At 33.4% G+C, this 16,783-nt stretch overlaps 1 protein-coding gene across 1 annotated transcript in view; it reads left to right on the plus strand.

The window, feature by feature from the left end:
- LEKR1 (leucine, glutamate and lysine rich 1) overlaps positions 1 to 16,783 on the plus strand; it is a 178,865-nt gene that overhangs the window by 85,731 nt on the left and 76,351 nt on the right. The window contains exon 6 of the mRNA XM_039236030.1: positions 6,030 to 6,215. Within this exon, the coding sequence (XP_039091961.1) occupies positions 6,030 to 6,215 (186 nt within the window). The remainder of the gene's footprint in view (positions 1 to 6,029; positions 6,216 to 16,783) is intronic.

The raw sequence follows: 16,783 nt of genomic DNA on the forward strand, positions 1-16,783 counted from the left end.
AAGAAAATAAGCTAGTAATGAATGAAAAGATAGAATATCTCAGCAAGAAACTATTAAAAATTGGATATTCAAGATTGGATGAATATAGTATCTGAAATAAAAATTTAATGCATGGACTTCTATAGCATATTGTGATTACAGAAAAAAGAATCAGTAAACTTTAAGATAGATTAATAGAAATTATTCATTTTGAAGAATAAAGATAAATAAACATTGAAAAAAGATGAACAGAACCCCAGGGCTCTTAGGGTGGATTGAAATGTACCAAAAATGATAACTATGGGTAAGTACAGAGGCTTTCTTCTTTGAATTTAAAAAATTGTGTATTCTTATTTAAAATAGGAATTATTGTATGTGAGGTGTATAAAGTATATTGATATAACTTATGACACTAGAACATAAAAGATGGTGAGGAGTAAATAGACCCAAATGGTTCCACTTTTTGTATTTTATGTGATATGATGCAATATATATTATATATAGACTAAAAAGGATGTATAATTCATAGAGCAACCACTAAAAATTAAATATAAATGATAAAGCTAAAAAGGTAATAAACTAAAAAGTAACTCTCTTAAAAGTATCCAAACAATGGAGAATTAATATCCCTGTCTCTAAGATTTATTATGTATTATGGCATATGGATCATCAATAGATCAATGAAACAATAGCCTGGTAAATGATCCCTATTTGTATGATTATTTCCTTTTTGACAATTGTGCCAAAACAATCAAATGGGAAAAAGGAAAGTCTTTCAACAAATTGTGCTAGAACAACAGAATACCCATTTGGGAAAATATACTTCGAGTCCTACATTACATTGTATATGAAATTAACTCAAGATAAATCATAGAACTAAATATAAAAGCTAAAACTATCAAAGACTAAATAGAGGAAAATATCTTCATGAATTGGTAGTAAATAAAGGTTTCTTGGATGAGGCAGAGAAGAAAAAGAAACCAAAAATTGATGTGTTAGACTTTACAAAATTAAAAACTTTTGCTCATCAAGAGATGCCATTAAGAAAATGAATAGGTAAGCCACAGATAGAATATTTTTTTAAAAACATGTTTTAAAAACAGAGAACTGCAGTCCAGATTACATAAAGAATACCAACAAGTCAGTAATGAAAGGACAAACAATCCAATCAACAATGGCTAAAAGATTTGAGCAGACACTTTACAGGGAAACATATACAAATGACCAATATGGACATGAAAAAGTGCTGAACATTATTGGTCAAAAGGGAAATGCAAATGTCAACAGTATATACCCACCATATTTGTTAAAATGAAAAAGATTGACAACAGCAAATGTTGGTGAGGAAGGAAAGCAACTGGAATTCTTATACAAATTGGTGATAGTATAAATGCTACAGCCACTTTGAAAAAAGATCTGACAGTTGTTGGTTTTGCTTTTTTTTTTTTTTTTTTTAACAAAACTAAAGATACACCTATCCAATGACCCTGAAATTCTTTTTTGGCATTTATGCACTCCCCCCGCCATGAAAACATATGTCCACACGTATATCCTAAAGAAGTGTTTGTTGTGTCAGGCTTGTACCCTTAAATAAGGGAACAAAATTAATACTCTTATAATCTAATATATTTATTAATATATAGCTAAAAAAAAAAAAAAACCTTGACCAAAACCTTGCACCTTATGCAAAAATTAATTCAAAATGTATCATAGACCTAAATGGAAAATAGAAAACTAGAAAATCTTTGGGACTTAGGATGCTCAGACTTGAACTAAAAGCATGATACATAAAAGGAAAACTTGTTAAATAGAACCTCAACAAAATTAAGAACTTTTGTTCTGTGAAAGACCCTGTTAGGAGGATGAAAATATAAATTACAGATTAGGAGAAAGTATTTGTGGACCACACAAAGGACTTTTATCTGGAATACATGAAAAACTCTCAAGACTCGACATTTTAAATAAACAGTTTAATTAGGAAATGGGCAAAATATATGAGCAAAAATTTCACCATAGAGGTTATGCAGATGGAAAAAAGCACATAAAAAAGTGTTCAACATTAGCCAACTAGGGAAATGCAAATTATAACCATAATGAAATACTACTACACATCTATTAGAATGTCTAAAATTGTAGAGGTTTCCTAAAGACATAATTTTAAGTCCATAAGATTAAGCTAATAGGGCTAAGAACAACAGAAAAACCTTATTAAGATAAATTGTGTAAGATTAATAATTGTACTTACATTAGCTAACATGATACCTATTCTAAAAGCTAGAAAAAGCTATATTAGTTATAAACTTTGACAAGTTTAGAAACATTTTAGGTGACAAATACATTTTTTTAAATACCAGCTTTTATTTGTGATCTTCATGGATATATTCTTAGGGTGTAAGTTGATTCTGTATGGCACAGTTCTTCAATTGAAAAGTTGATATAAAAAAAGAATAATAGAAACATTTTTATGAGAAGTAAAATAAACTCCAAATTCCTTTATCCTGACATATGCTAGTCCAACACATGCTCATCTATTTTTTTCCATATTTATGATCACAATGTAAATGCCAATAAATATTCTAAAATATAATGTTATTGGCCAAATTATGTCACTGCAACCCCCCCATTCATATGTTGAAGAACCAATCCCCAGCACCTCAGAATATAACTGTATTTGGAGTGATGGTTCTTACAGAAATAAATTTAAATAGGTGGGCTCTAATCTAATATGATTGGTGTTCCTTATAAAAATAGAGGAAACAAAAACATACAGAGGAAAGAGTCTTGAAGACACAGAAAGAAGATGGCCTTTTACAAATCAAGTAGAGAGGCCTGGAACAGATCCGCCTTCATGGCCCTTGAAAGAAACCAACCCAGCTGATACCTTGATCTCAGATTTCTTAGGCTCCAGAACTGTGAAAAAAATCAGTCTCTGTTCCTTAACCCACCTAGTTTGTGCTACTTTGTTACAGCAGCCCTAGCAAACTCATAAATATAGTGAACCCCATACAGATTCACAACATTATTCGAGATACTTTAAAAGATTTGCACATTAAAATTTAGACTTAAAATCAAAGTCCAGAACAGAAACAACATTCCTGTTGTTTTAAGAAAAGGCATTGCTTAATATTTTCTTGCTGACAAGTATGTTGATTATTGAATAGCAGATATGAGTGAAATATTTCCTACCCCACTAATGAGTGGTAATCTCTTTATGTAATCAATATTTTTAAGTTCATATGTTCACAGATTAGGTTTTCTTAAAGCAGAGCATACATATTTTAATAAGAGAAATTTCAGAAAAAAAATATTTTAAGCATATAATCAATTTGTTTCCACTCTCAAAATAACTATTGGATAGCTCTTGAATTTTTAAAATTCAAGTTCCAAATTAGGCTTAGAAATGAAACCCAATTTTTTCATAAAATTGAAGAAATTAGGGATAGAAATAGGCCTATTTGCTCATCCTGTTAAAAATGTTTGTTTTTTTTGCATGCATGTTTTTACTACCTTACCTAGCCTGACATCAAGTAGTCTGTGACTAAAAATGTTTGCTTCTGAAGAGAAGGGTAAGATAAGACAAAAAATATTCAGGATACTGTATTCAACTAGTGTATCAGAAACTATTTAGAAGTTTGGCTCAATAATGCCTTTACTCATTTACTAGGTATATACTGAGCTCCTGTTATTTCTAGGACATCATGGTAAAAATTATGGGTGGAATAAAAAAATGAGTAATAAATGATCTCTGGCCTAAGTAACTTACAGTCCAATAATAGATGACATGTATACATATTATCAATAAAGTAAAAATGGTATAGATTGGTATGAGTTCCAAGAAGATCCAGGTCATTTCCAGATTGGGTCAGAAAAGATTTCTAGGCCATGGTAGCATATGAGCAATAGCAGGCCAAATGTATGAAGTTAGACGCACCCCCTTATTCATGGGGGGGGGGTGAGACAGGGGAACACAAGGTGGGTACAACAACCAGAATACGTTAACCTGGCGGAGATCATAACCCCATTTGGATTGAACTCCAAATTGGGACACATGACTGACAGATATGATGCTGTAGAATAATGAAGGTAGGATCCAATATTTGACATCAGGATTGCCATAGGTACAGGGAATGTGTTATTTGTCAAGCATGAGTTAATCCACCTTCATTGAGTTTTACTCTTCTAATTTCATGTTAGAAATGTAGCTCCTATTAGTTTGGGAATCTTGTAGTACTTTTCCATGTATTAGAATATATTTCACAAATGAATTTGTATTGCAGATTCTTATTCTTTTAATGCCAGGTAGAAAGTCACGTTGACATGAGTAGTTATTTTAGAGACAGATAGTAGTGTACACTTACAGAGTCAGCCTGCTAACCTAAGCAGTATTATTCTGGCAAATGAAAAACAGGTGACAGCATGTGCGGGCTTCTCTGCAGTGTCATTCTGACTTAAACATAGATATGATTAGGATATGATACAGTTTATTCAGCAGAAGGAGCCACCTTCATGGATACAGAAATACAAAGACTTAGGCCTGAAGAAAAACTGTATCCCCCATATTTTTAAAACTCTATTTTTTAAAAAATATTATGTACTAGTGTGTTAGTAGTTTTCCTTACACAAATGAGTTCATATCCTTAAGTATTTAGAAGCATATAGTTATTCTTAGGAAAAACATTCCCATATAAAGTAATTGTTTGAATATAGTAGAACCTCCCTTATTTGGTCTCTGCCAATTAATTTCTCCAGGTTTTCCATTTTAGGCAACAATTAAAAATGAAGAAGGTGCCAGACCCCTTGGGGTCATCCCTAAATCTGTCTTAAAGGTCACATTTTCTTTCAGACACGCTCATCACCCACAGAAAGACTTTTTGCTTTTCTCCCTTTGGACCACATTCCTAATTCTACTCATCACCATCCTTTAAGGCATGTTCTCTTCTCTGTGCTCTGTCTAGCCCACCACTTTACTTCTCCTTTAACCACTTACCAGCTGTATTATCTCTGCTGTCATGCTTGTCTTATGGCTCTCTGCTTCAGGTCTTCACTAGCTGTGGTGCCTCTCAGACCAATCCAGTCTCCTCTGATCCCCGACCACATGCTAAACGCATCACATGACCCAGGACAAGCTAACCAAGAAAGGGGATGCCAAGTGAACTATCTGGAAAAGCAGACTATACAGATTTTCATGTGGATCACATCCTCATCAATTCAAATTAATTGTGGTTGTACAAATTTTATAGTATTTTATCATTATCATGTATGTATTTTTATGTTTTACGGTGGTTTAAGAGAGTAGTGCTGAAGAGACTGATTAAGGAAGAGCTTGATAATTATTCTGAAGGATAATATGCTCCATGAATTTCTCACAAAATTATATAAAATTAGCACATTTAAATCTACATAATGCTGTGAAGGCATATTTTTATTAAACTTAATCTAAGTAGATAGAATAATGACAAGTGATTGCTATGATAAAATTCTGGTCTCATTTTGAGGGGACAAAGTATTATTAGAATCATTAAGCTATATTAACTAATACTTTCTGTCCATAAATTTATTAGTTTTAGACACTGAATCCTTTTATTCCTCTCCACCCCTACTGTCTGTCTTCATAATTTGTATAGAATGTACCCTAATTACTCTCCTAGAAATGCCACCCAACCAGCTCAAGCTAGCACATTTAAATTTACTTTTGTGAATCATGTTGCCAAGAAAACAATTTAATTTCGATAAAACTCAGAACATTATGCAGATATTGTGTTATTCATTTATGTGAGCATTTAAAAAGCAACATGGATTGCCATTTAATACAATTTAAACGCTAACCTACTAAAACATTTCATGCATCATTTAGCAATGCAATCCTTTTCCTTTTTTCTTTTTCAGAGTAACTACTAAATTTATATTTTTGGTTAGGTGTCATTCTACTGACAGAAAAGTTATCCTGACTTTCAATGATTAATTTTCTAAAAGAAAAAAATAATCATTCTATAAGGAAATGATTTATGGTTCAATTTTGTCTATTTGCAAACTTTGACTTTTCTCTACAGAAATAGAGATACTAAAGAAAAGTTTGACAGTGTCCCAGAGAAATAAGATATGCCTTGAAGAGGAAATGAAAAATCTGAAATTGTTGTCAGATGCAGCCATACTGAGGTCTCAGCAGATTCAGACATCCAAACAACAGGAAGTAAACTTGCAAACCAGATGCCATGACTTGGAAAAAGAAGTACTAGGTAAAAGAGAATGATTTTCTTTGCTGTTGTTAGCAACTAGCCGTAACAAAAAAATCTACATTTTAATTTCTTTTATAATCGCGACAAAATCTTGTTTTAATTAGTGTTGCAAAATGCCTAATTACCAGTAACTATGTCTATAACTGTGTCTGTGATCAGTGTTTACTATCATCCCTTCCAATTCTGCCATTGAGAGTGATGAGACTTAAGTGAATATACTCCTTCATTTTCCCAAAGGAAAATATTAAAAATTGTGTTTGAGACACTATGGGCAAAGGTTTTAAATTTCTACCTCAGAGGAATGAGTGTCTTGGCACTAAGGCTATGGAATTTGTACTTTTCCCTAAAATCAATAGGAATCCTTGAAAATTGGTAATCAGGAGAATGATACAAGCAGTGTTTTTACAAAATGAAGCGATGAGCAATGATGGAGGGTGCCCCAAGCATCAAGAAATTGGAGCTAGGTAGCCATTTAAAAAATATCTTTTCTGATAACCCAGACCCTAGACTAACTGTAAGAAACTGAAGTAGGAAGGGAACTAACATTTTTTAGGTCCTAATATGCACTCTATATAAATTACTTCTGTCAATTCCCACAGGGACCATGAAAAACAGGTATAAATATCCCATTTTACAGAGAGGAGAATCAAGGTCTAGAAAGGTAACATACCTGTTTTCACATAGCTAATAAACGGTAGAGAGTGAGAGTTCAGATTCCAAGATTTGTGCTCATCCCACTGTCTCCTTCATCCTCTCCGTGGCCATAGTGGGAAAGCTAAGATAAAATCAGGGTTGAGAAGACTATCCAGGATTAGAGAGGCGATCACCCGGCTAAGTAGGCAGGGAGAGAAGGAATTCACAGAGGACTTTGAACCTCTTTTCCTGGGAGTATTTAATGAGGGGAGCACACCACAGACTAGGAAATCTAGAGAGAAAGTGCTGCTGGAATGGAAAATAAGGACTCGTTACATGAACTTGGAGCAGATATCAAATATTTTAATTTTCCCTTATGTGAGTAGCCTATTTATAGATTTTGCCAATTTTCTATTGCATTATTGGAATTTTTCTTGATAATTTTAAGAGCAATTTGTATAATGTAGTATTTGTAATCTATATTTAGTTTTTTTTCTAATGTATAATTTGTCTATTGACTTTTTATGGTAAATTTCACTACCAAAGTTTTTCATTTTGATGTGATCAAATTACTGTCTCTTATTGTTTTTGGTTAGTTTAGGTTAAAGCAGTGCCTCCCATTCTTAAATTGTACACTTAGTCTCCTGAGGGTTCTTTAACATTTAAGTTATTAATACATGTATGATTTATTTTTTGTATGGTATGAGATATGGGGGTTTAGTTTTATTCTTCCCAAATGTATAACCAGTTGTATCAGTGTTATTTATTAAATAATCTATCCTTTTCCACTGAATAGAACTATTTGTCATATGTTAAAATTTTATATATTTAGCATTGATTACTGTGTTCTCCCTTCTGTTCCACAACTTTGATATACCACCAATACATATTCATTTGAATATATTGACTTAATGGCATAATCTCACAGCTGGTAAGTCCTTTCTCTTTCCACTGTTCTTATATTTTAAATATATATTTGGAGGAGTTAGTCTTCAGTTTGAACTTTTTAAGATCCTGTATTTACTTCTAATCCAAAGACTCCAATAGATATTTAGTAAAGTTTTTCTCCTCCAGTCTTTATACTTTTCTTATATATTTACAAGTAGTTAATCTTCCACATGAAGTTAGGGTAATTTCTTTTCATTCTAATCCCAATAGAGATGCTAGCTGGCACTGCATTATATTTGTATATTAAACTTTGGAGAACTGATATTTTTAATGATATTGTCTCAATATTATAAAAGTCTTCTTATTCAAGAATACAGTATGTTCTTTCATTTCTTTAGATTTTTTAATGTTTTTAAGGATGATTTCATAGTTTTATTTTGATATGTTTCTTTTTCCTTCTTGTTAAATTTATGACTATCATGTTTTTGCATCCACTATAAATGAACTATTTTCACTATTTCAGTTTCTTGGTATTTGTTTTTTTGTTTTTCTTTTTGGTGCCAAAATGTGCTTTTATTATGGCACAGAAACTGGACCACTGGGCAGAAAGAGCTGCACTGAGATTGTGAGCAGTAACTGGTTATAGACTTTTTAGTTAGTAGGTATTAGGGATAAGGTAAGTCTCTAAGGAATTTGTGCATGTTAAAAGCAAGGTCTCCAGTACATGCAAACATGATATTTGTCCTTCTCTGCCTGACTTATTTTGCTCAGCAGAACACCCTCAAGGTCCATCCATGTTGCTACACATGGCCAGGTTTCATTCTTTCTCATATGTTCGCACGTATAGGAGGATTAGGAGGAACTTAATGGAGGACCATGGGGGAGACGAAGGGGGGAAATAGTGGGGGAGAGGGAGAGAGGCAAACCATGAGAGACTCTTGAATGCTGAGAACAAACTGAGGACTGATGGGTGTGGGGGGGAAGGGGGGTGATGGGCATGGAGGAGGGCACTTGTGGGGATGAGCACTGGGTGTTATATGGAAACCAACTTGACAGTAAACTATTTGTAAAAAAAAATGTTTTTTAATTAAAAAAAAAATAAAGCAAGGTCTCCAGGACCTTGTGGGGGAGGGCTCACTGTTCTTAAGATAAGGTTGCTTTTAGTCTTTAATGAAACATTAACAGTAAGGCAGCCATGAGTTCCTTGAGGAATGTCACACTCTGCATGTCTCAGGAATTTATCAGTGGGGGGCTGCAAGTTGTAAAGAGACAGTTTTAGCTGCATTTTTCTTACCTTTGTTCTCCTCATCATTTGCTCCCTGAACTATTTGACCCTGAAATCTTTAAGGTTGTTGAGGGTGGAAGGTCTTACCTTCTGTAACTTTTTGCTGCTGAATAGTAGGGGCATAGAGATGCCCTTCCCTATGGGTCAACATTGGTCAACTGGGGATATAGGAGTATTAAAAGCAGAGGCAGCCGAATCCAAGGCAGACAACATAATATGAATCTCCTTGAGTAGAAAGGATCATTTGTCCACTTGAAATTATGCTACTGAGGGAGTCTCAGCACCAAGTGGAGAAAACATTTAAAAAATGCAAATTTAAAAAACAGCAAAACATGAGAAATAAAAGTTATCATGAGAAAAAGAAACCCAATAAAGAGACCTTTGATAGTTGACCAAAATCCTCCTCCAGTTCAGGAGTTTAACCAATTATTAAAAGAGAGGGAAGGATTGTTCAAAGTGCCAATCTGAGGGGCGCCCGGGTGGCTCAGTCAGTTGGGCATCCAGCTTTAGCTCAGGTAGTGATCTCATGGTATGTGGGTTCAAGCCCTGTGTCAGGTACTGTGCTGACAGTTTAGAGCCTGGAGCCTTCTTCAGATTATGTCTCCCTCTCTCTGCTCCTCCCCTGCTCACACACTGTCTCTCTCTCTGTCTCTCTCTCTCTCTCTTTATCAAAAATAAAGAAAACATTGGAGCACCTGGGTAGCTCAGGCCTTTAGGAGGCTGACTTCAGCTTGGTCATGATCTCATGGCCTGTGAGTTTGAGCCCCATGTCTGGCCCTGTGCTGACAGCTGGGAGCCTGGAGCCTGCTTTGAATTCTGTATCTTCCTAGTTCTCTGCCCCTCCCCGGCTCTCAAAAATAAATAAACATTAAAAAAATGTTTAAATAAAACATTTTTAAAAATTTTAAGTGCCAATTTGAGTATTTATATCTTTTAGCAATCCTGTTAAATTTTAGTGATAATCTGGAATATACACACATAGCATTCAGTTTTTATGATGGCACATGCTCTACCCTGTCTGCAGTTAAAACATCTACTGCCATTTTATTTTGTAAAACTGCTTTATGAATGAGTTACTTCAGTGTTTAATAATGTATTGCTATTTTTAGAGTCACTTAAGGCCTTAATCGTGTAGCAGGTGATGTTAGCCATGATATAGACTCTGTTTTGTTTAGCAAGCAATCAGGTAATTAATAAGAGGCACTTTTAGGAAAACAAAAGAAAAATATAGGTTAATGGTTGGAACAAATTACAAACCCAGTGTCTGAGTCTGGAGTGCTCCCAGTGAAAGATTTTCAGATGTCAGGCTTGCAGCATTCTCAGATGGTGTGGGAACAGGCAGCAGGAATCAGATGAGCTTTTCTGGTTTGTAATTTAAATGTCTGGTGATCCTTTTGACTGGCCCATAGAGCAATAAGCACAAAGATGGTCTACACACAAGTTTTTTGGCAGTTTCTCTGAAGCTGACCTCAAGTTGTCCAGCATCAGTTTTCAGTGCTTTAGGAAAAAGGACAACTTTAGTTAAAAGAATGGAAGAAAATTAGAAATCTTGGTATTTGTTGATAGAATAAGGAAAGGTTATTGATTTTTGTGTATTTGTCTTATATCCATCAACTTTATAAAATCCTCATATTAATTCTAGTAGCTTTTTTACTAGTATCTCTTGAATTCTATAGTTCTACAGTTATATCACCTGCTCAATATCCCCCAAAGAGAGTTCATCTATTTTTTCAAGTATTTATATGTTATTTTATCTTCTTATCTTGTTCATATCTTATGAAATTCATTTGAACCTCTCAGACTTTGTTAAATAATAATGACATTGAGCATCCATGTCTACTTACTGATTTTAATTAAAATTATTTGGTGCTTTGCCACTTGGAGTTATATTTGATATTTTTGGTAAATATTTATTTTTAATTATTTTACTTCTATTCCAATTTTAGTTAAATGTTTTATATGAAATGCTGTTAGATTTTGTTAAATGCCTCTCAGCATCTATTGATATAATAGTGTTTTTCCCCCTTTAACCAACTAGTAAATGGACTACTATCATTGAATTTCCTGTTGTTGAAGTGTTTTTGCTTTCATAGAATAAGCCATGCACCATTTACTTTGTGAATATATCATTTGCTACATGGATATATTTTATTCATAAATTTGGTACATATATATTTTAAAAAGTGAGATTAGTTTATAAGACTTTTTTTTCTATTAGGAAATACTAATTTTATAAGAGCTTTGCATTAAAATTAGGTGAACATCATAAATAAATACGCTTAATCACATGGATTATCTGGTTTTTTAAAGTTAGATAAAACTTGACCTGTACCAAATATCATTAGGTAAAATTCAATTATGAACTCCTTTGATTTCAGCTTCTCTTTGAATGGTAGTGATTTAGTATTTCCAGAGTTGTCTCTGGTAATTTGACTATTTGAATTTTCAGTTCTTCTTACATCAGTTTTGATATTTATATTTGGATGGGAAATTATTCAATTTTTTCTAAGATTTCAAATTTATACCCATAAGATGAGTTGGATCACTAATAATCCTTCGTTCATGACACATATGTACTGGTTGGGACTTCATATATCATCTTGAATAGAATAGTAATAGCGGGCATTCTTGTCTCATTCACAATTAAAAAAAAATACACTGCTGAATAACTTTTCAGTTTGAGCAGAAATGATAATAAATGTAAAATATCTAGAAAATGGTATTAAAAACACTGTATATCAAAACTTTTGGAATACAGCCAAAGAAGTGCTTTGAGAGAGATGTATAGCTTTAAAAATTCATATAAAAAGGAAAGGACAGGGGCACCTGGGTGGGTCAGTTGGTCGGGCATTGACTCTTGATTTCAGCTCAGGTTGTGATCTGAAGCCTGCTTAAGATTCTCTCTCTCGCGCTCTCTCTTTCTCTCTCTCTCTCTCCCCACCCTTCCCTGCCCCTGTCCCTTACTCACATGCTCTCTCACTATCTCTAAAATTAAAAAAAAAAAGAAAAGAAAAGAAAAGAGAAGGAAAGGACAACCTCAAATAACAGAAGAAAAAAAAATAATAAAAATAAGAGCAGCAATGAGTGAAATAGAAAAGAGATGATAAAGAAGACCAATAAAACAAAGCATTGGTATTTTTTTAAAACCACAAAATAGACCTCTGGCAAGTTGGATCAGAAGATGAGAGAAAACACAAATGTAAAATGTAAGTAATGGAAGAGGGGCAGTGACTACAGATAAAGAGTAAAAAAAAATAATAATAAAAGTAAATGCTGTCAACAACCTTATGCCAACAACTGTGAAATCTTAGATGAAATGGGTATACTATTAGAAAAATATATCTTCCCAAGACTTACTCAAAAAAATTAAATGGCTCAATCACTATTAAAAAAATTAGAGCAGTCATCTAACAAAGAAGAAAACAAATTTTTTAACAAGCAAGTTCTACCAACTTTCAGGGAACAAAGGATATTAATTTTATCCAGTATATTCTAAACATATATATTGAAAACTGAGGACTGTTTCCCAACTCAGTCTATAAGGCCAAGGCAACTCTGTTACCAAAATCAGACAAAGATATTGAAAGAAAGGAATAATATAGGCCTATTTATATTATGAATATCAGTGTAAGAATTTCAACTGTATGTTTGATATTTTGAGAAATATTTTGAGCCACCTGAGTGTATTACCTATTTATAAAATTAAAGTTATAAATAAAACTGAATGCCATGTTATTTATTTTAAACTTAGGAGGACAAATTTAAGACAGCTTTGCTAAAATATGCATTTCACACTTATAAATAACTTTCTTCAAAATGCAAGATTTTCTTTAAAACAAAGATTATCATTCTGATTTCTCTAATATTTCATTCTTTTAATATGGTTTAGAAAAAAGCAGTTTCTTTGAATATTATAGTTTCTTAGAAGAACATTAAAACAGTGGAGAATGTGGTATCTTACATTCTTTTAAGAAACTATAATATACATAATATTCCCTGATCCCCCTACCTCTGCCTTAATACTGAATACTGGTTGGTCTTGGCATGAATTTGTGACTGCTTTTTTTTTTTTTGAATGCTTTATTTTATTTTCTGAAAGAGAGAGAGGCAGAGCATGAGCAAGGGAGGGCCAGAGAGAGAGAGAGGGAGTTACAGAATCCAAAGCAGGCTCCAGGCTCTGAGCTGTCAGCACAAAGCCTAACATGGGGCTTGAACTTACAAGCCAGGAGATCATGACCTGAGCTGCAGTCAACGCTTAACCAACTAAGCCACCCAGGCACCCCAAATTCATGACTGCTTCTTTCACTTGGTGTCAGTTGTTCTCGGGTCGTATCTTGGGAAAATATATTTTAAAAATAGTCTGAAAAGTGAGAAGCATGTTTGACCACCTAGCCCTAGCATATTTAGAATATGTTATTATAAGAGTGTGTTGCAGTTGTAAAAAATAGCAGTTGTAAAAAATGTATATGTTTAAAACTGATTACAAATTCAGAAGGCGAATCAGATTTTAAGGTAAGGATCAGTAACAAATGGGAGAAAGCAAAATTATGTGATAAGTGATGTTTGGAAAACTAAAACCAAATAAATCAAATACTCCAAAATAAACCTCAAATTAAGTAAGACAAAAATAACAAGAAAATGAGTACCAATAAAAGAGACAGAACTTATCCTAATCATGGAGGGATAAAGCAGCACTTTTAAAATTGCAAAGAGTAAGATAGATTTTGCCTATAAAATAGAGAATCTCTGGCTTTAAAAACTTCCAAATAACTTAAAAACAGAAGATGGACAAAAATATGTGTATCATCTATCATATGCAAACGGTTATTATCCATACTATATAAAGATTTTGTTCAAATATATGTGAAAACTGCCAAGATCCCAAGAAGGCAAATGCGTGAAAAACAGAAAACAGATAACATGAAAAATATAATAATAAACAAGGTCAAAATGCCTCATCACTAATAATTAAATAATAAGAAAATTCACCTTCTTAGTAAATTCATAAAAAGACTTCAATAATAAATTTTCCCTTAATTGGTGATAAAAATTATTGTATTTTTCTAACCCATAGAAATGTTTGTTATCAAGCAATCTCCTTCTTGGGAATTGATGCTAGGGAAATAGCAGAAAATGAAAAATTATTTATATGTAAAGGTCATATTTTTAATAGTAAATGGTTAGAAGTAATTTATCCCCAGCATTAATTAAATGGGTAATAAATTGTCATATACCATGACCTGGAACATTATTCAGCCTTTAAAATGACAACATGTACATGGATTATCAACATGGAAAATACTATAATTGTAATATTACATAGTAAAAGAACTCACAAAATGATATGTACTTAAAATTACAATTATGTCAAGATACATATATTTATGAATAGGAACCAGAAGGCAACATGAAAATATAAAAATGAATTTTAGGGTGATAGAGGTATGTGAGATTTGTTTTTCTTCTTTCAAAATTCCTTCTAATGTTATTTTGATGAACTTTTTTCAAAAAAGAAAAAAAAGTATTACACATCTTTAAGATTTAGCTCACATTCCCTTCCTACAGTAAAAAAAAAAACAAAAACCTCACCAGAACTCTGTACTACTAATTAGTCACAGTTTCTATACTCATTAAGATCTCACCTTTAAGTACACTATATTGAAAAGTACAGCTGGAGACTGATCTATTCAGTGCTTTATATAGAGGTTGTATAGTTATAGATGCAATATAGACTCATCTAAAGGACGGTGTAATTGCAGAGCAAAACGGCACATAATTTGAAGACTAAATTAGGGCTTCAATTTTGCTGCTGCTGTTGAATAGGTTCACTCCATGGGCAACACCCAAACCATGTTAACAGAGAAAGCATTTTAAAAAACTGTTACATTTCTCTTGGTTGGCAGAAAGTCAGTATGGACGGGATCATTAAAGCCAGTGATGACTAGTGATCTCAACTAGTGATGACAAGTAGCACTTCCTATGAACCTAGCTATGAAGGGTACTGGATTTGGGGGTTTTGTTTTGTTTGTTCATTTGTTTGGTTGTACCCCACAACAATTTTATGCCCGTGTTAGGGTCTCAGTGTGGAAACTGACAGAACATTTAGAAAAATGTACATAAATGTACCTCTTGCTTTATCCACAAATATCCTTCTGCTGAACTGATTGTACTAATGTATCATTTGTTCCTAATTCATTTTACTGGAACAGTTACAGTGGTTTTAGAAAACTACAAGTGCAAGAGAGACAGCAAAGTTTGTCTCAGGTCTTAGCAGTGTTGTATCCCAAATCTGGTATACTTTCATCTCCGCTGTGGGGCCTGCAAAAGATTTTCTCAGGTGTTCCCACCTCCAGTGGTCCAAACCTGCCCTTCTGCTCCCTTCCTCTCACTACCTGTTTTCTACTTATAATCTAATTTCACTTCTGCCCACTATCCAGTCTTTAGCTTCTTTCCGCAACTCATCTGTTCCTATCTGTCGGCCCTCGGCTGACCAAGCCCTGGGTTTAACTTCATTTTTTCAACAAGTGTTTATTGGACACCGACCACATGTGACCAAACTGGCCTCATCTTTGCTTTGACTTCTGGTGTTCATGTGTTCTCCAGCTCTTCATGGGTCATAATAGGACCTTTGACATCCTAGCTCCACACTGGTTGTATGTGCTGACACTCTTAACTTTGGCCATTCTTGACAGATATTTTTGTCATCTATAGTAAGTATAGTCTGCAAATTTCCTTAGCTCCAATTTTGTTGTCATTCAGATTATTTTTAGTTGTGCTTTTTCTGCCATCACATGGCATTTGCTTTCATAATTTTCATGAACTTCAACACTCTTATTTTTTATTTTGCTTTCTTTTAAATGCATGCCTAATTTTTCTGTTACTAACCCATTAATGTCCTTAAGATTTTCTGCTATCTTGATAGTCATCACCTATAGCTTTTCCAACTTATTAATGTCTTTTCAGAAATCATGTCAACCATTTGAGAAGAGGAAAAACTAATATAACATAGTGAATATCTTCTCCCCAGATAAATGATGGGATTAACATAACTGGGCATAGCATTTCAGATTTTCTTTGGGCAAATAAGAATAAGGGGAGACCAATATACCACTCATAACTCTTTCTGTGTTTTATTTTTAAGAAACGTAATTATTGGTTCAAAGAATACAATTTATTATTGTATAGCATGTTTTTACCCCTTCCTATGAGCCATTTTACCAAGTTCTCCATAGTTGCAGAAGCAGCTAAGTGATAAGCATCACAATAAGGCTTACTTTCTAGTACTAGTTGAACAACTTCCTTTCTGTTTTCCTTACCTAGTTCTCTGCCCTACCTTCTGCCTCTCATTATTTCCTTTAGAGCATTCATTCAAGTACTAGACTCTATGTTATCCCTTGTCCAGAATCTGCTTTTATTATCCATGCTCTGAATTGTTTCTTTTCTCTCTTAGATTCTCTTTGTAAATGAGTTAACATGTTATACAGTTGACATTTGAACAACAGGTTTGAACTGCATGGGTCCACTTATATGCAGGGTTTTTTTCCAGCAAATATATTGGAAACATTTTTGGAGACTTGGGCCAATTTGAAAAAACTCAGACAAACCTTGCAGCCTAGAAACATTGCAAAAAAATGAGAAAAAGTTAAGTATGTTATGAATGTATTATATATATATAGAGAGAAAGATAGATATGTAGATACTAGTCAGTTTTATCACTACGATAAAATATACACAAAAAGTTAAAATTTATCACACTTACACA

This window comes from Hyaena hyaena, unplaced genomic scaffold (assembly GCF_003009895.1).
Source record: "Hyaena hyaena isolate Hyena2069 unplaced genomic scaffold, ASM300989v1 scaffold_105, whole genome shotgun sequence".
NCBI lineage: Eukaryota > Metazoa > Chordata > Mammalia > Carnivora > Hyaenidae > Hyaena > Hyaena hyaena.